General features: G+C 40.7%; 1 protein-coding gene across 1 annotated transcript in view; it reads right to left on the bottom strand.

The window, feature by feature from the left end:
* kmt2a (lysine (K)-specific methyltransferase 2A) overlaps window positions 1–24269 on the bottom strand; it is a 42499-nt gene extending 18230 nt beyond the window's left edge. Inside the window, 16 exon segments of the mRNA XM_051128477.1 lie at window positions 78–173; window positions 175–252; window positions 336–520; window positions 1875–1988; window positions 2072–2192; window positions 2275–2370; window positions 3533–3679; window positions 3760–3996; window positions 7541–7611; window positions 7776–8252; window positions 8334–8395; window positions 8475–8700; window positions 8795–8972; window positions 9061–12392; window positions 12557–12626; window positions 23926–24269. Of these exon segments, the coding sequence (XP_050984434.1) occupies window positions 78–173; window positions 175–252; window positions 336–520; window positions 1875–1988; window positions 2072–2192; window positions 2275–2370; window positions 3533–3679; window positions 3760–3996; window positions 7541–7611; window positions 7776–8252; window positions 8334–8395; window positions 8475–8700; window positions 8795–8972; window positions 9061–12392; window positions 12557–12626; window positions 23926–24171 (5736 nt within the window). The 5' untranslated portion in view covers window positions 24172–24269.
* Between the last annotated feature and the right edge of the window lie 887 nt (window positions 24270–25156).

Below are 25156 nucleotides of genomic sequence, written 5' to 3' on the forward strand. Positions count from 1 at the left end.
GGTAATCTTTCAAAGAAGAATAGAAACATAAAAGCTACCTTTTTTACTTCAAAAAGGAGATACTCAAAAACTCTCACCACAGATTTATAGCGTCCAGAATCCATTTTCTTCTCCACAGATTCCAAATCGAGCGGTGAATCATTTGGCGGAGAGACCTCCGTCAGCACAGGGGGGGTCGGGGCCCTCTGGGGAACGGCGTGAGGGAAGGCTTTCTTCTGTCTCTGGGTTCAGCTCAGGTGGTTTCATAACCGCCTGAGACAAAGATGATCGATCAATAGGTTATGTAGGGAAAGTAAAGTTGGAAGAAACTTCTAGGAGTGCAGATGGCAACTTACCTGTCTGTAGCGAAGCAGGTGAGTGGATGTGCGGGAGTTGAGCAGGGCAGTGAGAACTTGCCGCATGGACTTTTGAATTTCTTTCTCCAAGACAGTGCGCCACTCGGCAGAATGGGGCTCAGTGCAGTTTGCGCAGGTGTAGGCCACAGTCTCAGGAAGGTTAGACAAGAGCTCATACATGTCATCTAGACATTAAAAAAGGAAAGATTATGTTCGGAGTGTAGTATTACAGAAACATCCACACTGTAGAATGCTTTCTTCTCTGTTTAGCAGGTCCATGTCAAATTTTAAAGGGACAGTTCGCCCAAAAATGAAAATTAGCCCATGATTCACTCACCCTCAAGCAATTCTAGATGTATATGACTTTCTTCTTTCAGGCGAATACAATCAGAGTTATATTAAAATACGTCGTGGCTCTTCGAAGCTTTATAATGGCAGTGAATGGGTGTTGAGATTTTGAAGTCCAATAAAGTGCATTAATCCTTCATAAAAAGTACTCCATACAGCACCGGAGGGTTAATAAAGGCCTTCTAAAGTGAATCGATGCATTTGTGCAAGAAAAATATCCATATTTAAAACTTCATAAACAGTAATCTCTAGCTTTTGCTAACTGTCTTATGCGCGTTCACAAGAGAGTGGCGTTCCAGAGGATGACGTAGGTGTAGCGTAAGCTCCAGAGAGAATATGCTCAAGAAAAAGTTGTTTTATATTTTGGCTTATATTGAAATCCTACGACATTTCTTTACAAATTCTCATTTTTGTACTTCTAATTAGTGGCCGGTGTTTTGTTTTGCTAGAGATGCTGGTTTATGAAGTTTTAAATATGGATTTTTTTTTTTTTTTACACAAATGCATCGATTCACTTCCGAAAGGCTTTTATTAACCTGCTAGTAGAGTAGTGTGGAGTACTTTTTATGATGGATGGATGCACTTTATTGGACTTCAAACTGGGACGTATTTTAATATAACTCCAACTATATTCGTCTGAAAAAAGAAAGTCATATACATCTAGGATGGCTTGAGGGTGAGTAAAATATAGGTAGTTTTTATTTTTGGGTGAACTGTCCCTTAAATAATGACTTGCACTACAAATTCAAAAGTATCTGTAAGACTTTAAATATTTTTAAAATCTCAACAAGACTGCATTTATTTAATCAAAAACTACAGAAAAAAATAATATTATAAGGACTTATTACACCTTCAAAAAACTTTTCTATTTTAATATATTTTAAAATGTTATTTATTTCTGTGATGGCAAAGTTGAATTTTCAGCATACATTAATCCATTACTTTTCACTGTCACATGATCCTTCAGAAATCATGCAAATATTTCAGGATTCTTTTAAGTTTTCCCTCCTAAAAAAATCATACTGGCCCCAAACTATTGAACAGCAGTGTACATTTAAACCAAGGGTCATTTAAATCAACCATATCTTAGTTGGCTGTGTAACTTTGTTAGCTATATTGTTAGTTTAATCCCACAGTGCCCAATAAAGTCATGTGATAGATAAGAGATATGGACAAAAACTGATAACTTACCTGTTAAACTTTCACATTTGGCATGGACCCAGCAATCACACTTCCTGCACTTCATCATTTTGCTATCACAGTCATCGTCATCATAGCACTTATTACAGAGTGGGCAGACATTGCCTGGTAAGAGGAAAAAAAACAATTACACAGTTAAGTTATAGATTAAAGGCATACATTAAACATCCAAAATGAATAGTACTGACCTTTAGCTAGGAGTTTGGCACAGTCATGACATAAAGAGAAATCATGTGACCACTGAGCATCCCAGGCCTTTCCTGGTTTGGTGGCTCCACAGCTCTTACAACGCACACACTTGGTGCAAATCTGTGGCAGAAGGAAAAATAATTAAGGGAGAATGCAGCAAAAATACCACAGATGTTACAGACATCGAAGAGTGCGTAAATACCCAGACTCTCTTCTTCTTGGTGGGTCTAGTAGGGTGGTTGGGTCCCAGGCACTCAGGGTGATAGCTATTTCGGCACTTGTCACACTCCAGTAGCTGCTAGATGATGAAAAAAAAAAATTTTTATTTTGATTCCATCTGGGTACTGAACGTTTGTCATCTCTGAAGGTTTTGGGAGCGGCAAGGGGCTTTTAAAGAGAAATAAGCCCAAACTTGGAAGTCGCTTAGTCAGTTGTTAAGTATACCAAAAGGAAATGATAATTCCAGAAAGCTGACAAGTATTTGCCTTTCAAAAGGAAGCATTTTTCACTAGCACATACCAAAAGGGCCAAAACTTTGAATATTAAACTTTTCCATTTATCTTTAACTATTACATCAGAAAGCATCATGCTTTTGGATTTGATGGTCTCAGCATTGTGTGCAATAAACAAACTCTTTAAGAATAATTACATAAATCTGTCTCATAATTTTGTTACCTTTCTGAAAACACTCTCTTCTATTTAAATCAGTTAAGCTATTGTTGGAAGCGCTTTACTAATCCCATTCTTCCATTAGTGTCACTTATTTAAACTTTTTTATAATTTTTTTGAAAAGTGTCTCTGATCTGTACTACCAGTCAAAAGTTTTTGAACAGTAAGATTTTTAATGTTTTTTAAAGTTTCTTCTGCTTACCAAGCCAGCGTTTATTTGATCTAAAGTACAGCAAAAACAGTACAATTTTGAAATATTTTTACTATTTAAAATAGCTGTTTTCTATTTGAACAGATTTTAAAATGTAATTCATTACTGTAATTTCAAAGCTGAATTTTTAGCATCATTACTCCAGTCACATGATCCTTCAGAAATCATTCTGATTTGAAAAAACATTTATTATTATTATTATGTTGAAAACAGCCAAGAACAATTTTTTTGATGAATAGAAACTTCAAACAGCATTTATCTGAAATAGGATCATGTGACACTGAAGACTGGAGTAATGATGCTGAAACTTTAGCTTTGATCACTGGAATAAATTAAATTTTAAATTATATTCAAATATAAAGCAGTTATTTTAAATAGTAAAAATATTACACAAATTTACTGCTTTTGCTGTATTTTGGATGAAAAAAAAAAAACAGGCTTGGTCAGCAAAAGAGAAATCTTAAAAAAAAAAAAAAAAAAAACAAACAAACAAACAAACAAACAAACATTAAAAATCTTACTGTTCTAAAAATTTTGGTAGTGCGAATTGTGACAAATGAAACTGAACAGAAACACTTACTTTGGTTTTCTGATACTGCCGGCCACAGACATGGCAAAAGCGGCATCTACGACAACACCAGTTCTCCCACTGTTCCTCATGGGGGCGTTCAGTCTCCCCCAAGCAGAACAGGTGAAAGGGTTCACAGCACACCTGGCAGAAAACAAACTGAACAACAACAAGCCATAAGAACACTTCCCATGATTTTTGTCTTCAAGTCATCAGGAATTACAGACAATATAGCCCACCTCTACATTACCGCTGCTGGCACAAAGAAAGCACACCACCCGGGGGGTGATTGGCACAGAGGTGAGAATGCTGAGTCCACCCATTTCCCACACATTCTCAATGTCATAGTCCTCCTTGAAATCTACTCTGATTCGATGCACTCCATCGCAGGGCGCTTTCTGCTTGGCGTTGCCCCTAGTCGAAGGAGTGCTCTGGGAGTTTAAAGTACTGCTGTCAGGTTTGGATATTTGTTTTTCCTGTAAAAGGGAAAAAAAAAAAAAAAAAAAATCATTTTACAAAGTCACTTACAGTGTATTCAAAGTACATTTTATAAGCATGTGCATCCTCTAGGAACTGAACCTGTGATCTTGGCATCGCTTGTGCCATAAATCACAGGAATATCAGCATCATAAAGAATATCAACCATTATTCAGAGGGTGTAGAAGCAAGAGACCAAACTGTTTTTATTAATAAAAAATGTTTATGGCATAAAAATAATACCTAAGTGCATAGAACAGGGTTCATACAGATAGGGTAAAACAATTTTTTCCAAGCACTACTTTTTGGATTTTTAAGACTTCAATCAGAGATCTCAGAGATCTCAGAGATCTCACATATGTCTTCTGTTTTAATTTACAAAAAAATAAATAGATTAAAAAAAAAAAAACTAATAAAAAAAATGGAAGAAAAAAAGAAAGGCACATGCAAAGTATTACTACTAATGAATGACAAAATATACCACAGTTTTAGTATAGTAAACCCACGGTTAATTTTCTTGAGAGATACGTATGTGTGTATACTTTCTTTTTTTTGTTTTGTTTTTATAACTGTACTGCCTTAATGGTTTGATGTTCTCTACTGTTTACCAAAAAATAATAATAAATATAGCTGCAAGCAGCAATTACGGGGCCAAGCACAACAGAGGCAGAATGAGGAGCTAAGGATGTCAGGAACAGCAGATCAACTGCAACAATAAGTAAAGGGAAGCAATGTTAAAATGATTTTAGTCAAAATTACAGAAAAATGATGTAGAACACCTACTGATATGATTTAATGGCTTATTACGTTTGACCAACAGGTGGCGCTGTTATCAAATCTATGTGGTGTGTTTAGTGTGAAGTGACAAAGGCACACACAAAGTTTGGTGTCTTTATGTCAAAACTTTGCAGAGATAAAACCTCAGAGTCATTTTGGCATCAAGCCTAAAATTTGTAGAGGCGCTGTACGAAAACGGTTTCATCTATCAACATGAAATCCATAACTTTTTGTCAGCACAGTCTGAAGATGATCTGACTCGATTTTGGTGAAAATCGGACAAACGGTCTAGGACTAGTTCGAAAAAGTAGGTTTTTAACATAAACCAAAATGGCGGACATGAAGATTGACCAACTGTGTCATAATTGGTATCTATGTTGTCAGCATGACCCAAGGAATATTTTGAGACTAATCTCATTATAATAGGCTAATGCTATCTACAGATATTAGCATTTTTGTCCTTTTTATCATTCATAGCTAATGAATGGTTTATTACTCCTGACCAATAGGTGGCGCTGTTACCAAATTAATGTGATGTAATCACTGTGAGGTGATAATGCCACATACAAAATTTGGTGCAAATATCTCAAAGCTTTGCAGAGATACAGCTTCAGGTACGCTTTGGCATCTTTCCAGCAAATTCGTTGATGCGTTAAATGAAAACGGTTTCAAATATCGACACGAAATCCATAACTTTTTGTCAGCATGGTCTGAAGATGATCCGAGTCAAATTTGGTGAAAATCCGACTAACGGTCTAGGAGGAGTTCGAAAAAGTAGGTTTTCTACATTAATCAAAATGTCGAACAGGAAGTTAGGCCAATTTTGGCATAATTGGTATCAATGTTCTCGGCCTGACCCAAGGAATATTTTGAGATCACTTTCATTACAATTAACCATTTTTCACATAAGTTATTAGCATTTTTCTAAATTTCCTTATAACTTTTGACCACAAGGTGGCGCTGGCCCCAAAATTTTTATGTACATTCAGGGCATGGTGCCGAACATTTTTGTAATTAATGTCGAAACGATACGCTAATCCGTTCTCAAGATACAGCATTTTAAATCTAAATTCAAAATGGCCGACACCCAAAATGGCTGACATGGGAAAATTGGATATGGTTCGACTCGGTATGACACACCGAATCTAAAGAGACCAGTTTTGTGATTTTTGGACAAATCATTCAGACGTTATAAAGAAAAATAGTCATTTTTCGTATCTCCTGACCACTAGGGGGCACTGCACCGAAACACTGCAGGTAGCCTCAGGTCATGCTTGTTATAACACACACCAAGTTTGGTGTCAATATGACAAACTATTACGGAGATATAGCCTCACATTGATTTTTGCTAGCTTTTCGTAGAATTCTTTCGCGTGTTATTCGTGAACGGCTGGACGAATCGACTTGAATTCCATAACTTTTTGCCAGCGTGGTCTGAAGATGGTCTGGATCAATTTTTGTGACAATCGGTGCAACGGCCTAGGACGAGTTCGAAAAAGTAGGTTTTACGAACAATTGAGAATAGCGAAAAAACTAAACCTTACGATTTTTGAATTTTGGTGTCCATTCAACTCGGCATAAGCCAAGGAATCAGAGGAAAAAAGAATTTTTGTTGTGTGGCTTACGGTTCAAAAGTTATTAGCATAAATTTTTTGAAAGTTTGGACAAGTGGTGGCGCTAGAGAGTTTGAGTTAGAGACTCCAAACTTGCTATGGTTAATGTTGAGACTGTCCTCTATCAGTGTGCAAAATTATACAACTTTCCCGCAAGCGGTTCTATGGGCTGCCATAGACTTGCGGCGGAAGAGGAAGAAGAAGAAGAAGAAGCGGAATAATAATAACGCCAACGGATACAATAGGTGCCACCGCACCTCCGGTGCTTGGCCCCTAATAATTGCTAGATCCGGATACGAAACAAATGATTAATGATCCGGTCCCGATCTGAATCAAATGATTCGTGATCTGCACTCCATAGTTCCAATCTAAAGCAAAAAGATTCACAAACCCACTCCTAAGTTCCAATCTAAATCAAATTATTTGCGATCCATGCTCCGAAGTTCTGAAGAACGCCCGATCTGAATAATGATTTGCAGACCATAATTTCAGATCAGGACTTGGAGCTTGGAGTGCAAATAACTTGAGTTGCGATACGCGATTTAAAGTCCCAATCTGAAACAAATGATTTAAGATGGGCAACTCGATTAGAGCGCTTCGAAACAGAAAATTATTTTGCGACGCAATGGTTTAACTGATTCGGAGCTTCCAAAAGCTCTGTTTCGCCCATCACTACGTGCTTTTTAAAACTGTTACAAGCGATGTTGAAATTCAAAAACAAATGGCTTGTTTCATTTGATTGGGTTTCTGCTAGTGAATCGCTTGAAATGAATAATCGAAGTGACGAGTTTGAATCATTCAGAGCGGTTCCAGCATAAATTACTCAATTAATTTGGTTCATCTGCTCTTCTTTTCGCATCTTCATCCAAGTTTACACAACACTGTCGGTATTACTACTTGTTAAGCCTAACTGTTTTCTGACATTAACTGAAATAAGCATAAAAGGTATGATGCTTTTTAAATTTTGCATGAAAAGATATGTGCTTACTGACAAAATTAAACACTCATTTAGATACATTGTCTTTCAATAATTCAAGCACTTTTCAAGTTCCTCTTGAAAGCACTTTTAAGGTTTTCCATACCTTAAATTTCAAAAAGTCAGATTCAAGCATTTTAAGCACCTTGTCTAAACCTGGATAGAATATCTGCTTACCTTTTCTTTTGGTTTAGGCTTGAGTGGTTGAACACATCGAGTGGTCTGTTTCTTTAGCTTTGCTTCGGATGCTAAAAGATGATAAAACACCATAAAACAAAAACATAAAGGCTTTGTAAAATCAGGAGTGTCCAAACCTGGGCTGGAAGGTATCTGTCCAGAAACAGGATTGGACACCCATGTGTTAAGTTAACAACAATAAATCATACAAACAGTTTATCTCCTCATTCCTTACTTGTGTCTGTGGCAGAACTGGGCTGACTTTGTTGCTGAGATTTCTTCTTGGGCTCAGTAGGCTGGGACTTTGCAAGACCTTCCTTTTTTGCTGGCACTTGGCTTTGCTGCTGCAAGGACTGCTGGGACTGTGCTGGTGGGGAGGATGGGGCAGTGTGCACAGGGGTGGGTGAAGAACTAGGCTGCTGCTTCCGTTCCTTTCTAAAGGCTGAGCTCAAAGGGGTTTGCGAATGCTTGGGGTCATCAGAAGGACTAGAGAGTGGAGGGTCCTTTGGGGAGGAAGCTGGTGAGGATGGTGCAGAAGGTTGTGTCTGCTTTTGTTTGTCCTCTCCTTGGGAAGGTGGCGGAGTTTCACTTTTCTTACGGGGCGGGTCATCTTTTGGAGGAGGGGCTGGCTTGGGGCTTGCTTCAGAACACTGGGATTTGTGATGCGAATCCTTTTTTTCAGACAATTTATTCCTCCTCCTGTCCTTTTTACCTGTAGTTGATGCAAACAGACAATTAAGTGAAACATAAGAGCATCTCTGGCTTATAAAAGAGGTATTCTCAGAAAACTGACCTTTCGCCTGCTTCTGAAGAAACTTTGACGGCATCCACTGCAAGTTCTGACACTTCCGTACTCTGTGATTACACAAAGATGAAGTTTTAACGGACAATTGCACTTTGTCTGAAACTCACAATAAGAAGATTTCACACTTACTTGCAACACTGCTTTTTAATATTGCGTCCCCCAAATTTGGGTTTATCCAGGCAGTTAGTGCAGACCCCACAGTCATTTGGGACTTGGCAGCCTGGACACTGCCCGCAGCGTCGAGAGCGCCGGCCCTTTCTGGGTGGGGCCTCATGGACCGTTTTCTGCCTTGTTACTGGCTTAATAGGAGGTGTGGGTGGCTCCGCCTCCTCTGATCCCGCCACTGATGATTTGTCTATTCAAGCACACCATTGAAGTGTTAAAAACAATGAGACTTTTCTTTATTAAAAAAAAAAAAACAAAGTAGAACATCAAAGATGTTCTCTTACCATCATTTCCCATGGAAGACAAGATCTTTTCTCTCTCCTCCCATGGCAAGGCACTAAGGGTAGGCATATCATCTGGGAACACAGCACGGTTGCGACCCAGAGCTACAGCTGCACGACGACACACATGCTTGATGCGTGGACCACGGACTGACGTCTCAGAAGAGTCACTCTCTTGACCCTGAACAAGACAAACAAATTGTGCATTTGGGAAAAACAACCTGGGAACATCTTTCAAAGCAAAAGGGACAGCAAAAGAAAGGACATACCGGTAATTTGGGTTGATCGCCAGCTTGTACCTCTCTCTTCTCTATTATACTGAGCTGAAATTTAGCATTTCTCAGCAGTTTTGCGACACGCTTGTCTGTGACTGGCTGTTTCTCGGCACAATCTAAAACATCACCCAATGACGTGGTGGCAGGGGGTTTTCCCATCTGCCCTGCTTGGGTAGGAGCACTCAATTTCTCCTTGTCCTTCTCCCTCTCTACTCCCTCCGCTTCAATACTCTTCTCTGAAGGTCTGCCTTTTTTGGTGAGACGACCCTTGGAAGGCAAGGCCCGAGCAGAGTCGCTTGGGGAGGCCTCTGCACCAGAGTCAACTGTGACTGACTTCTTTCGGCCAGGTGCCCTTTTTTGGGTGACAGATTCTTCAATGTCCCTGGCCTCCATTGCAAAGCGGCTGGATGTAGAATTAGGGGAAGCCTCTGAAGGAAGGCTCTTCCCTCTTTTATCCCAGTCTTTCCTTCCATCTCTTTTGTTTTCCTTCTCACGCACTCTATTCTTCTCCGTCTCTCTGTCCTTCTCCTTTGCAGCTGTGTCTCTAGTAGCAGAGACGCTCCGTTCTCTTCCTGCTTTTCCAGTTCCCCCACTTGATCCTTGATTACTGGGGGTAAAAATAGGGAAGAGCTGTGAAGATGAAGCAGAACTCCCACTCACACCGAGACCCCCTGCTGCTCGCCGCCCATCTGAAACTCCGTGGCTTGTAAGACCAATGGAGCCTGAGGGGAAGCCACTGAAAGAAGCTTGTGTTAAGGCACTGGCAGCAAGTGGACTGACTGCAACTCCAGGCAATGGGCTGGAATTCCCAGTCACACTTATGGGAACCGAACTGCTAATCATGGATTGTTCAGAGGCCTTCCCTGTTTGAACTCCTGACTGACTGCTCCTGGTAGTCATAGAGTGTGAGGGTGACCTGGGTTGTCCACGAGAGAACCTAGACCCCTTTCTCTTTTTATTTGATGTTGGTGAGACCTGAAGGGGAGACAGGGAGCCAGGGCTGCTCCCTGATGATGATGGGAGGGTGACCGACTCAAAGATGCGGGAATGAGCCGGACTTGGAGTGAAGAAAGGAGGTCGTAGTAGTGGGCTGCGCTTTTGGAGTGGCGTTTCAAACCGTGACGAGGGGTGCTGGTGGTGATTGTGGTGAGCATGATGATGCAGGGGGGAGAAAAGCCTGGAACCTGTCCCAGGTGCACCACCAGGCACTGGGAATCCTCCTGGTGCTACGCCACCTCCACCAGGTCCTGGTGGCATGAGGCCCACATCCTCAGCAGTCAGTGGAGGAGGACGAAAGTTGTCAAAAGTGGGCTTGCGGATAAGGCCCTCCTTTGCATACTTGGCAGAGGAGAAGTACTTATTTTCAGCACATGACTTCCAGCGGAAAGTGGGCTCTCGTAGTATGGAGCGACGTTTGTCGTGAGAGCTGGAGAGTATTGGAGGGGTGGGCAGAAAAGGGGCAATGGAATGTGACATCATCCATGGAGAGTGGGAGTGATGCTCAGGTGCATTAGATGAAGCTGCCTGGGGAGGCTGAGGAGGGCTGAGAAGAGGAGGCGGCGGTGGGGAAGAGGACGATGATGCCGTGGAAGAGGCTTGTTGAGATCCAGCTTGTGAAACCCCCATGGCTGGGCTGATGATGGCCTGTTTCCTTCCACCGATTAGGCTGCCTCTACCACGTGCCACTAAAGCACCCCTCCTATGACTCTGACCTCTGCGACCCCGCCTGCTGCGCTCAATCAACACCACATGGTCTGGCTCCGGCTCGGATGGTGGTGATGGTGGGTGCGAGGCGTGGTGCATGCTGGCCTCTGTCTCTCCCTGAGAGGCAGGGGAATGATCTGCCTCTTCTGAGAGGGCCTGGGTGCCCTCAGAGGCCTGGGAATCACAGGAGGAGTCATCAAGACTGGGGCTGCTGGAGCGAGAGGACTCGCCAGAAGAGAGCTGAGAGGAATGCTGCGAAACAGCGCTGGAGCCACAGGACGCCGCACTGCTACTGAATCGCCCGTTGCTAGTGCTATTGTTGCAGCTGCTGTTAAGGAGACTGGCTGCAATGTTGTTGGCGCTGCCAGTCGGGACAGGAGGTGGGGGAGGAGGGAGAGAGTCTACAGCAGGCCCTGCCCCGGGTGTGGCAGTGGTTCCACTTGTGACGGGAGCTGTGGAAACAATAGCTGGGGCGGGTGTTGTTATAGGTTGAGGTGGTGGGGCAGACGCTGCAGTGTCCAGCCGAGCAATTTTCATGTGTGGTGGTGGAGTGCTGAAACTGCCCTCATCCTCAATAAACCGCTTTGGAGTCTTGATGATGCGCAACGACACTGTGCTCACAACAGGCATGATAAACTGCCTGATGTTTGTTAGCTGCGTTCGCCTCCTGTGCTTCCCACCCTCAAGACTTGCAGTTCCCTGGGTGCCAATAGCCTCTTTTTCCAAAAGTTTCTTTTTCTGGGCTCCCTTCTTTGCCCGCTGCAGCAGCTGCTTTGCAATAGTGGCATCAGTGCGTTTGGAGGGCGGGACAACCCGCACAGGTTTGATATGGCGAGGGCTCTGGCGTAACCCTAACGGCCTCCCTTGTTTAGTTGGGGTCATTGGGTTGACTGTTGGGGAGTCAGGGGGATCTGGGCTAGTGCGTTCATCAGCAGGATGAGAAGCCCTGAGATCATGTGGAGTTCGGGCACCTACATCTTGTGCCCGACGAACCCTGAAGGCCTTTTGTTTGGCAGTCCCAGGTGCCGTGGTGGACATCTCCTGAACCGAGGAGGCTCTAGCAGCCTGAGCAGCAGCGGCAGCAGCTTCAGCTTTGAGGCGCTCGGCAGAAGGTGGCCTGCCCCGCCTCCGTCTTTGTCCACCAGAAACTGGGACGCTCTTTCTCACAATGGCCTTCAGCTTAGACTTCAGTGGGCTCAGTTTGACATCCCGCAATCTTTTCAGTTTGGTCACCTTGGACTCCCGGCTGATTTTGTGAGGCTTAGCCTCAGATCCCTGATGGTGCCCAGACCCAAGCAGAGTTTGCCTTTTCTCCTTGTCTTCGTCCTCCACACCGTCCTTGTGGTGTGTGGGACTAGAGCTGCACTCCTGTTCTGCATCCCCATCCTCTTCAGGGAGTGCATGGCCACTCTGTTGCCAGCTCCTCTGGCTGGCAGAAGCAGGAGGACGGCCTCTTCTTTTTTGTTCTCCAGTGCCAGGAGGCCTCCCCGGTGGTCGTTTTACCTTCTCTGTAGGAGCTGTGGCAAGAGGCAAAGGGGCTGTCTCAATATCAGTGCCAACCCTTGACGCAGCTAGAGACCTAGGAGGACGCCCTCTGGGTTTCTTTTCTGGTGAGATGGAACCTGACAGAAAGAGAAAGCACTCCATTAATCAGCTCTAGACTTCTTCATGTTTTAATTTTAAAACTTGAGCAAAAGAGCAAATTACACCTTACTAGGTCTCAATTAAAATTATTTCACAACACTTTTGGAGAACGACAGTATTAGAAATGTGAAAGATACTTTACCTATTGACGTCCTTCCTGGGCTATGTATTCTTCTGTTGTCACTGACTGTGCTAAAGCCTCCAAATTCCTCCTAAAGAAATGAAAATAAAAGAGAGAGATTCAATGCCTTCAGTGATTTATTTTTTCAAAATCAAACAGGCTATTGTCGAAAGAGTCATTCAGATTTGCTACAAAGTTGAGGCCAGGAGACCAATCATAATGTTAGCAATTCTCATCCTGAACCCACCAAACAGTTGCTGAGAGCTCTGGAGTCAAGTGTTTCGGTAAAAATAAATAAATAAATAAAAAAAAACATCAGCTGTCTATCCATAGTGAATTTATGGATGAAAACACATTTGACAAGACAATACGTTCCCATCCTGTTTTTTGAATTATTTTAATATCTAATTGTCATACCCTCTAGTTCAGGGAGCATATTTCATTCATTTGTTTAACCACCATCTGTTCAAAACAACATCCAGCGTTGCGTTAACATGACCTTTTTAACAAAAATGCAATAATGCATCACCAACAGATCAGGCTCAGTAACCCTAACGAATTAAGAGACAGCAGGGAACCAAAACAGGCAGCTCCAGAAAACCAGAGTGCAAACAGTTTGTTATGCAAGATTTGGTTGTACCCTAAATTTTCCATTTTCAGCCTGGCATCTACTACTATTAACAAGTAAGCAAAGCAATTTCTGTGCTCTACCTACAACTTAAAAAAAAGTAACAGACTCATCTGTGATGGCACCTCCTACTGAGATGACCAGTTCCGCCAATTGCACTCAGGTATCCTTAGCAGATGCTGTCGCTAGGCTGCATGACATCAGCGCTGATCTCACTGTCAGGACATCTGTTGCAATGGCCGTATCGCCTGACAACTGCTCCACCTCCGTCAATCAAACAGGCTAAGCTTTGCAGACGTCCTATGATAGGATTTTATAAAGCTCCAGGCTTTTATGATAGCCCTGTGCTTATCTCACACCTGACATGAGGGATACAGGGAGGAATGCTGATTACATGGCCCATTTGGGCTCTCGCCTTCCTGATCTAATTCTGTCACAACATTTTAGGTAAGCCATAATTCCAAATCCATTTTTGAGTCAACTTAAACGCTCCACATCCCTTCAAGTCAGCCACATTTCCCACATTTATCAGATTTTTCAACAGGCTTACAGTGCAGATGATTACTGTAATTACTGTCTGCTCTGCAGCTGGGCACGCTGTTTTATGTTGTGATAAAAATGTCTCAGTCATTGAAGTGTCCTTGGTGTGAATTAAGTTGTACTCACAAGGACACACACTGAGAGAAAGCGTACTCTAATCGTGCATGTGTGTGCGTGTGTGTGTGTGTGTGTGTGTGTGTGTGGAGGCCAGCTCCACAGAGCATTTAAAAGGATTTTATGGACCTAAGTGAAACTGGGAGCACATCAAAAGGAATTCCCTGCAAGTATGAATTCTGAAATAGAGATCTGCAAAATGACGTTTTCAAGATCAAGTACTCTTCAGGAAGGCCTTTATTGGACAAAAAGAGGGGAATTTAATCAAATGCTTTATTTGCATTCAAAACAGCTAGACAGAGCAGAATGAAATGGGAAAGAGCATTACAAGACATGCCTGAAATGTGTAAATTGGGGCCTTTTTGCCTTGACACAGTGCGTTAAAGGATTAGTTCACTTCCAGAATAAAAATTCTGATCATCTGCTCACCCCCATGTCATACAAGATGTTCATGTCTTTCTTTTATCAGTCCAAAAGAAAATAATGTTTTTGAGGACAAAATTCCAGGATTTTTCTCCACATAGTGGACTTCAATAGGAATCAATGTGTTGGTTCAAATTCCAGTTTCAGTGCAGGCTCTACACAATCCCAGCTGAGGAATAAAGGCTATGCTTCAAGCAAAATCGAAAAACGAATTGATGTAGCAATTTCAAACAAAAACCAGCCAAAAGCGAACTTTCTGGAAAAGTTTGTTTTGGCTGCAAAACATCTTCGTACTACCATTGGTCCATGGCGATTACATCACAGGAGGTGTGCGCTGAGGCTCCACCTTCTTTGTGGAGTCCTTGGAGGTGAGATGTCAGCAGGTAAAAAAATGAACACAGTGGAGAGATGCAAATATATGTAGCAAATAAATTGTGTTCTGATGAAATTAGATGATGTTTTTTCATGTTTAATACTGAAATTTTTAATAAGCACTAATAAAAAATTAATACACGTTTAATAGTGCCATGTAAATACACGTGACGTAACTTCACAGGAGTGCTAATTTACAGAGCTCATGCAAACATACCCATGTTGCTATGCTTAGATGCTTTTATAAAAAGCATCTTTTGTTTTGTTTATTTGGTTACTAAGAGAAAAAGCACGTAGGACATTTACATTTACACACTCATTCAGATGTTTTTATCAGAGCAGGCGGTGTCTAGATGTTCACTTTTTTGAACTTTGTTTTACCTCTAAACAAAAAAAAAAATCTATATACTTTTTACCCACAAATGCTCATCTTGCACTAGCTCGACTTCACCTAGTCATGTTGGAAAGGTCATGTGTAACATAGGCGAAAGTACTGACACTTAGTGTTTACAAAGTGAACGTGCAAAGAAAGTCAAACGCCCTTTACAAAAAAAGATAAAACAACGATGTTGGACAATTTTGAAGGTGGTGGAGAAAATGAGATGGAGGCTATGAAGAACTAACCACAAGTGACTTTTCCAACGCGATTACGTTGGACGTTGAATGCATAAAGTTGTACATGCTAGTGCAAGACAAGCATTTGTGGTTAAAAAGTACATACATTTGTATTTTTTTTTAGAAAATGCCTGAACGTTTCACTAGATAAGACCCTTATTTCTGTATGATTCTGTAGAGCCTTTTGAAGGCGTACTGAAAATGCAATTTGGACCTTCAACCTGATAGTTCCCACTGAAGTCCACTATATGGAGAAAAATCCTGGAATGTTTTCCTCAAAAACCTTAATTTCTTTTCAAATGAAGAAAGACATGAACATCTTGGACAACATGGGAGCGAGTAAAATATCAGGAAAATTAACAACTTTTTAATGATTTTTGCTTAAAATCATTGATACTAGTGCAAGACAAGCATTTGTGGTCAAAAAGTATATATATTGTGTTTTTCTTTTCGAAAATGACTGATTGATTTGCTAGATAAGACCATTATTCCTCAGCTAGGATGGTGTAGAGCCCTCTGAAGCTGCATTAAAACACCAATTTGTATCTTCAACCAGTTGGTTCCCATTGAAGTTCACTATATGGAGAAAAATCCTGGAATGTTTTCCTCAAAAACACTGATTTCTTTAACTGAAGAAAGAAAGACATGAACATCTTGGACAACATGGGAGCGAGTAAAATATCAGGAAATTTTTAACGACTTATTTGCTTAAAGCCATTGATGCTAGTGCAAGATGAGCATTTGTGGTTAAAAAGTATATACATTTTGTTTTTTGACATGAACATCTTGGACGACACTGGGGTGGAGTAACTTTCAGGAAGTTTTTATTCTGGAATTGAACCATACCTTAAACACACATTTATGCCAATGTGCCCAACCATCTGCTACATGTTACTACCGCTACTACTATTACAGAGTGTAAATGGGTCTTCATTAGACTGAACAAGTACTGACAACACTGACAACACACTAAGCCCTACCTCTCAAAAGATGATTAATGTCTGCAAGTTCCTTAAACAGCCTATTGTGTTGATTTTCAAGCCTTAGGGGGCGTTTCATTTCATATTCTTTATTTATAGCAGCATGTGGGGCTGCAGCTAAATTCCCTTCGGTCCAGTTTGTAGAACAGATGCCGCTGGAGACTGCACACATACAAGTCCAATCTCACTAACAAATCCCCATTCAGCTTTAATTTCAACATATGGCGACAAATTTCTTATGGAAGCAGAACAAAATGAAATGAGAATCTGTTATCAGATGATCAGTGTTAACAGATCGTCTTAATTGAGCACTGGATAAAAGACCAGTAAAATGACCAGTAAAAATTAAAATGAGGAGCTGATTCAGCCTAAAATAATACGCATAAATCTCCACAGTGAACATTTATTGGTAGACAATTCATTAGTCTAATTTTTGTCCTGAATGCAGGCTCTCGGAGCTACGATGACTTCATTGCAGCTCTACTGTTGTGCCGAAGGTGATAGAGTACTAGAGAGCTGCGAGCAGTGGAGCTCAAAGTCAGTGTGACACCATGAGTAGCTCTCAATGACAGCACGACTCTGCCTCAGGCACTCAAAAGCGCACTTGCGCACACACACCGACACACACACACCCTCCTCCACCTTGTGCGTGAGGCACACTGCAAGATGTAAACAACATCCCAAGACAAGAGGAAAGGGAGGAGGGATGGAGGGATGCAGGGAGGGAGAAACATGGTACAGAGCATCATTCTGACCACAAAGGCATGGAGCGAAGATGCAGCGTGATGAAAAGGCTCAGTGACCAACAATTATCATCATCATCATCATTGTTGTTATTAACCTTTAACCAGGCAAGTCATTTAAGATTGAGTTCCTATTCACAACAATACCCTGTCAGAAGAATATCAGTCTACTGAAGGACACAAAACGTCACAATTTATCAAAACATTTCACACAAAAAAAAGATTCGTTAAAACATGAAAAGCTAATCTAAACAGCACACCCACACACTACAAGTAGCCTGACTATCTGCTCCGGCGGAGCTGCTCAATCAACACCCACGGCTGAGACGGAGGGGGGAGCGGCGATACTGGGCTCGAGAAAGTGACACTCGGCTCGGCCAAGGCGCCCGAGCACCTGCTGCCAGTGCAGGATGGGGGAGGAGAGATAGTGGCGGCGGCGGAGGGGGGTGACACAAAAACACTTGTTTGTGATTCTCTACATACTTTATTTTTGTTCCCAAATCTTTGTTTCCCAAACAATTGGGGAAGAAATGCAAAAAGTAACTACAGGCCAAAAAAAGTATAAAATAAAACAAAATAATTATTTAAATAAATTTCAAGCAGAACATCTGTAGTTATAATACAGTTATTATTATTATAAATAACAACAAAAACATTAATAGAAAAATGGTATACTTCTACTAAAAAATGTTTTAAAGAAAGAATGAAGAACTTTATTTTGAACAGCATATTTATTTTATTGTTTCAAGAAATAGCACTTTAAGTAAAATAAAACAAAGCATAATAATAATAATAATAATAATAATAGAAAAATGCTACACTTCTAAAGGCTTTTAAAAAAATGAACTTAATTTTAAACAAATTTATTTGTTGTTTAAAGAAATACTGTTTTAAAATAAAACTTAAAGCTTATTATTATTATTAATAACAACATGCTTTTAAGTTATTTTAATCTTATTTTTCTTTATTTGTTAAATTTTTAATTGTAATATTTAATAATAATAATAATAATAATAATAATAATAACAACAACAACAACATAAAAATGCTGTATTTCTATAGGCTTTATATTTGTATTTCTTTAAAGAAAAGGCACTTTTAGCATAATAATAATAATAATAATAATAATAATAATAATAATAAAAAGTTGTCCTTTAATTTTATTTTTATTAATTTCATTTTAATATTTAATAATAATAATAATAGAAAAGTGTTTATTTCTGTGGGCTTAGTGTTTATGTTCTTTAAAGAAAAGATACTTATAATAATAATAATAATAATAATAATAATAATCTTTTATTTTATAAACTTTTATATTAAGTTTTATATTAGATTTTTCTTTCTCTTTCTTTTTTCATTTATTTCATTTTAATATTTAATACTGCTACTACTACTACTACTACTAATAATAATGTAATTATGCATTAATAATAGAAAAGTATTTCTATGCGCTTAATGTGTTTCTTTAAAGAAAAGACATTTAACATAATAATGATACTAATAATAAGCTTTATTTTCATTTTATTTTTCTTTATTTCATTTTAATATTTAATAATAATATTAATAATAATTAAAAATAAGCTTTAAATTTTATTTTATTTTGATTTTGATTTAATTAATTTTAATATTTATATTATATTTATATTATAAATATATACTATTTATATATTATATTATATTACAATAGTAACGATAATAGTATATATTACTTTTATATATATACTATTATATATTACAATAGTAACAATAGTAACGAAAAAAGTTCTCTATTTCTATGGGCTTAATGTTTGTTTCTTTAAAGAAAAGACACTTAACATAATAATAATAATAATATAATCTTTAAGTTTTATTTTGATTTAATTTTTTAATTTATTATTTATTTTAAAAATATTATTAGATAATAATAATCATAATCATAATAATAATAGAAAAGTGCTCTAGTTCTACGGGCTTAATGTTAATTTCTTAAAAAAAAAGACACTTTACATAAAAAGAAGCAGCAGCAGCAGCAGCAGAAGAAGAAATACTGAATTGCTGTATTCGTGAATCAATAAAAAAAATTCAAAATAAAAGTCACTAAACTCATTTGAACCAACAATCAGGTTGTTTAAAAGTCAAGACTTACTTTTGAGAAAAATTCTACACCCATTTGTTTGCAGATGCTACTTGGTTTGACATTTTTTAAATCATACTTCTAGGGCTATTGGGCTTTTGAGTTTTAAGAATACATGGTTGTGAAAAGACAGACCGTGAAAACCTCAAACACCTCAGAGCGACAGCATTACAAATCAACATCCTCCTTTCTAAAAAGAGCCGATAAAGTACTTGTTTGTGCCACCTCTCAGTTCCCGTAAATAAAAGGTAAGCAAACAAGACTATTTGTTTACATAAACTCATTACATCCTGTTCTGAGCAGATGGTCACAAACCCAGGAAAGTTGCTCAACATGGCATCTACAGTTCGCTTAAGAACTGGGCATAAACTGGCAAGCACACTGCAGCCTGGCAACTCTCCCTCCCCAGAGCGGGACATAATTGCACTACTGTGTGTGTGGCCAACGATACCATACACACATACACGCGTCCGTGCGCGCACAAACACCCCTATAATCACAGTAAGCCAACATATCCACATCAAGACATGTAACTGATTATCATCTCTAAGCCCGGGGATATGTGATAGTGAGGCCTTTCATGAATTCACTGAATCACCATTTTCTAAACAATGTGAAGTTTTGACAACTGCTGAGGCATCAGATTCCCTCAAAAAGGCCTGTGTAATAGATAAACGCAATGCATAAAACATTAAAACGGGGTCAGACTGATGGCATTCTCAGCTTAGGGCCAAAACGGACAAGCCCCCAACAACTACCCGGTCATCTTATGTGGTCACCACATAGCTTGTTTCAAAACCTACACCTAGCAAAAAACAACATGAAAGGTTGGGGAACCCCGCCGGTTTGAGTATCCGAGCCTCTCGAAACACTTTTATAGCACAAAAGGCATCAGGAGAAATTAGATCTGCATCGCTAAGATGCAGATCTAATGCTCTGCTCTGATGTTGCTCATGCACCCACATTCAAAGCACCCAAAACTGAGAGTTTCTGAAACAACATGTTCCAACACCTCACACCCACGCTAATGAGGAGTCGTGGCTTTAAGATAAAAACAAAGATGCGCCTCCTGCGAGGTGTAATGAGGGACGTAAATTCGGAGAGAATTGCTCCATGCGCTCAATGGCTGCCGCTGCCCCCCCTCGGAGCGAAAAGCGGGAGGCGAAACCCCCTCTGCCCGCCTACAAAAGCGGAATAAAGCCATGGATGGGACGGCCTGTGTCTAATTCCCTCCCAGTGCTGTCCCAGGGGGAGGAGGGCTTGCTCTTCACCCTTTGATATCCACGTCTGTGCTCTTTCAGCTGCCTGCACTTCGTAAAGGCTGGAATAAAAGCAGACACAAAGCTTCCTGCTATGATCCACACGCTGTCTAGGGGACAGGGCCCTCTCCAGATAAATAGGCCAAACACCTGCTGGACTTCTTCCCTCCGTATAGGCCACGCCATTCATTAGAAAGCAGCGGAGCAAAGCATTCATTTGCTGTATCCATTCAACTGCACTTTTGTATGAGGCCTTGATATTGATCCTCATTCTGCTTCTGTAAGCGGGGCTTTACTCCGGACATTAAAAGGCAAGCCAAATGGCGTCCCGCACAAAGAAACCCATGAATGGAGACTTAAACAGGACACCTCCTGAAAGTAACAGTTGTCTAGCAAGCAGCCGCCGACTCGTATTTGCACTTTAGATTCAGACGAAAATATCTTGGAAAATCAAAAGCCTCGCTTTCCGGCGCTGCGAGAAATCACGCAGACGTATTACCTCTGTGTAAACATTTTAGGCCGTCCAAATTGGTTAATGAAGTAGTCTAAAAGGCAGCCATCAGAAGTGAAATCCTATTGGGGCCCTGTGGGCCCGTGCTGTTGGATTTGGGTCTGATGGGAAGGAGGGGCGGCGTGCTTCTGTTTACTGAGCATGCTACTGGCCTTAGGCTGCTCTGTGAGCTCAGCGGGCTGCGATGAACCAGAACAATCCTACCCAGGCACAACATCCCCTCTGAATGAAACTACAATGCTGTGTCCGCAACTCGCATGAGCTGCAAGCTCCGCTGGGATTTCAGCCGTCTGTCTGGCTTGTACACTTCTTATACGTTTCACAAATGTATTCGTGTTTTAATTGAGCGCTACTTAAAAAGGCTCCAAGGATGCATTAAAGCACACAGAACTGCTACAAATAAAAGAAAATGGTTGATATTTAAACATCATTTCTTGAAGACAAAATTCATTGCAATTCACAAATCTTTTTACTTTTGTACTAGTGCATATTTATGAATGAAGCAGGATATTCAATGAGACAGGAAGCTAAATAGAGTGTTGTCATGACGCGTCATCAATCGACCATATTGGCACTGAATGTAAACAATGCCCCGAACCGGAAAAAAACTCTCATATTTTGCTGATTATTGCTGCTGAAAATGGTCAGTTTATTGTCATGTTCTGGGCTGTGCTAATCGGTCGTACCAGGAAAAACATTTGGATTACTACAGAAAGCCAAAAGTTATAACAAATCAATGAGGAGAGTGCCTCTGAGGAACAAAAGGCGTTTGTGGTTGGCCAAACTGAACCAGGATTTCCCGGGCAAGACTCTTGACAAAATTTGTGTTTGTTCTAGGCTAATATCTTAATACTCCTTGCATGTACCACCTATTAACTTCAGTTTATCAAAATATTGCACCCTTTCCTGCTACTAAGTCCTTCTCTATATGATTTAGCAGCTTCCACACTTTTTTCCATGGTTTAGACAGCATAAATTAGCAGAATAACATATTCAGTACTACATTAACCATGCAATCCATGTTGTTTACATTCGAGTATGGCCAATATCCTAAGTGCAAACCCTCTATAGTTAACAATCAACATTATCCAATAGTCTGCATGGCCTAAGTGACATCACAAGAAAGCAAAGTTGTTTTAGAGGTGGAGCAAATTACTAGATCTTGACTAAAGCAATGGTTTTAATAATCAAAATGAACCTATTTTGATTTAATGTTGACTTACAAAGAAACATTTGAGGTAAATGTGACTTAAAAACAACACAGGGCTGTACAATAACATTGGAGTGATTTACTACCGCATACAAACCACAACATATTCTAGCAGTAAGAACAAGACAGAGGAGTGAATAACACTGGGTATACTGTTTATACGTGTATATATAAATAGACATAAATATAAAATGCCTGAAGACATTTTGTCTAGAAACCGCATCTCCACGCTCTTAAAATCTGCGCCACGTTTTCAAACGCTAAATCACCCGTAGGCGAAACACAAAATCAAGCGCACTATTTGCATGTTTCTGGTTGGCGCCCGCTCTCGTTTCGATCTCCCCGCGTTTCCGATGCGCAGCGCTCTACTACTGAGAAAGGAAGATGGTAGTTTGTCACAGTACACACCCCCCACACATAACAACCTCCGTCAAACGCTGCCTTTTTATTGCAGCCGCCTTTTGCACCGCTCAAAACACTGCATTTGGCGTCTTTGACTAAACATATGGTCCCTGTAGCCTCAGTGAGGTTTTGCATAGAAATCGCTTGGTTCCTGATAGAAATATGACATTTTTTTGAATGCATACTGCTACTACGCAATATCTGAGAGGGAAAAAAACATGTCCACCTCCCATTTTCCCGTGCATCAGCGGGTGCTAACAGGCTAACGCGTTAGCCAGCCTCCTCTCGAGGGTAAAGGAGATCAAACACGACAGGTTTAAAATTACACACAGCAAACTTTTGGAACAGAACGAATCATTTGTGGATATAAGCCCCAATCTCCACAACAAAAACACAACCAGGCTGCGTATTTTAGTAGCAACGCTGTTTATGCTACTAGCATCATCCATTTCTCAACCCAAGCTAGAGGGCAATGTATAACTGGACAAAATAATACCAGAAGTGCACAAATGCACGGCCACGATAGTTTTAGCAGCAGACCTTTACATCTTCTAACGCTTTCATGTGGGCTAACACTTCAAAATGAAGTTTAAAATCCACACAGACTAACGTTACAGCTGGGATAGATGCACTCTGCGTGCTATCGCTAAATGCTCAGACAACAACAACCAACTGGCACCAGGTGTTCAGTCCTACTAAAATCTGCTCGTTTATGCTTACTGAAACACCCTAAGCTGCTGTTTGTTTCTCTACAAGAGGAAAGTTCCGTTATACACCACCAGGCTTTTGAACCAAGTTGTCTTTTGGTGAAAGAAACAACTTACAAGCCCAACATACAGTCACCAAACGCTATCATTGAATCTCTTCATGGGCGAAAAACGCTATTTAAAAAGCCCAGGGCAACTGAAAGGTGCTAAACATCTTTAAACTCCATCCTTTATTTATCTTTGAGCTCTTTTGGACCTCATTTTGGGCACAACTGTGCATCAAACAGGATATTCTCTTAGCTTTTTAGCTTAAAAAAACGTGTTTAAAGTCAAAAAGCGGTGTCACATGAAACACACAGGACTCTGAGTTAAATGGAGACAAGTTCAAGCCAAAGCAGCCATCGGTTATCTAGTTCCACATCTCCATCCTGTCCAAAAATGGCACTAAACTCCTCAGGGTCCCGAAATGTGATGCTAGAACGCCTCAGCATAGACATCAGACCAAAGAAGCACAGCAACATCAGTCGTTAGTTAAGAATAAGTACATGTTTTGATGTGGGCTAGCTAGCAGTTTAGCCTGTCAGTAGTCCCATAGTGAGAAAAACAGCACATGGATGGAGGCATGTGTCTGCTGCGCAGCAAAATAACTAGAGCACTCACTCACTCACTCTCCTCACTGAGCAACTTGGAGCTGTTACCCAGCCGCGGAGTTATTTTGTAATTCCTGCATTGCTCATGAATGAGGCTAACGCTTTAGCCAGGGTCCCGCTTACCTCCCCGCTGCTTGAGCCGCTCGACTCCCCCAAAACATCCCGAAATTTCTGCAGGTTGCTGCCGATGGCAGCGGACACTTGCAACGCAGCGTCGAAACCGGGCCCGAGCCCGTTCGCGTTCGGATTAGTCCCCGCGCTGTTTCGGAGGGAAGCATTGACTCGAATTCGGCCCGCTTTCCTCCCGGTGCCCGAGCTGCTGCTCCCTCCGGGCCGAGCAGGGAACCGCCACCGACAGCTGTGCGCCATTTTACACTCTGCCTGCCTGCCCTAGGATCAGGAGCTCAGTGTGGGCGTAGCCCCGAACTAGCGATCTCAGCACACGGCCGCTGTCGTCTAGCGGTCAGAATGGATTATCCATGTTTCGGGGTAGTGGTACCGAGGACCCCGACAAGATCCCAGCGCAGAGTACGCTCAGTGATGTTTTTACGCAGGTTCGTCTGCGATACTCAGGGGAGGAAAAAAAAAAACTACACCAGGCACAGGAAGACTGCTTAGCAAAATGTAACTAGTAATTCGGTACACTTTTTACATAGGCCTTTATATTTACGTGTTTAAAAACTTAATCATATACGTTTTTAAGTTTGCTAATTTTATTTTGATATATTTTTAGTTTGCAGAAATTGCATTCAATTTCCTGTGTAATTTCGTCACCCCTACCGTCAACAAATGGAACTGCAAAAATAGTGACTGTTTTCGCACAGGTTTCTTTGAATACGCCCTCATCTGCTATTGGTCAGGGAAACAGATAGCCCCGCCCTGAGCTCTTGCCACTATTTTTATATTTTATAATTTTTTTGTTTGCACAAATAGCATTAAATTGTATCTAATTTCTGCACCCCTACCATCAACAAACGGAACTGCAAAAATAGTGACTTTTTTTTAACACGCTCTCATCTGCTATTGGTCAGGGAAACAGATAGCCCCGCCCTGAGCTCTTGCCACTATTTTTAGATTTTAAAATTTTTTTGTTTTCACAAATAGCATTAAATTGTGTGTCTAATTTGTGCACCCCTACCGTCAACGAATGAAACTGCAAAAATAGTGACAGGTTTTTTTGAACACGCCCTCATCTGCTATTGGTCAGGGAAACAGATAGCCCCGCCCTGAACCCTTGCCACTATTTTTATTTTATACATTTTTTGTTTGCACAAATAGCATTAAATTGTGTCTAATTTCTGCACCCCTACTGTCAACAAATGAAACTGCAAAAATAGTGACAGGTTTTTTGAAC

This window comes from Labeo rohita, chromosome 15 (assembly GCF_022985175.1).
Source record: "Labeo rohita strain BAU-BD-2019 chromosome 15, IGBB_LRoh.1.0, whole genome shotgun sequence".
Classification (NCBI taxonomy): Eukaryota; Metazoa; Chordata; class Actinopteri; order Cypriniformes; family Cyprinidae; genus Labeo; species Labeo rohita.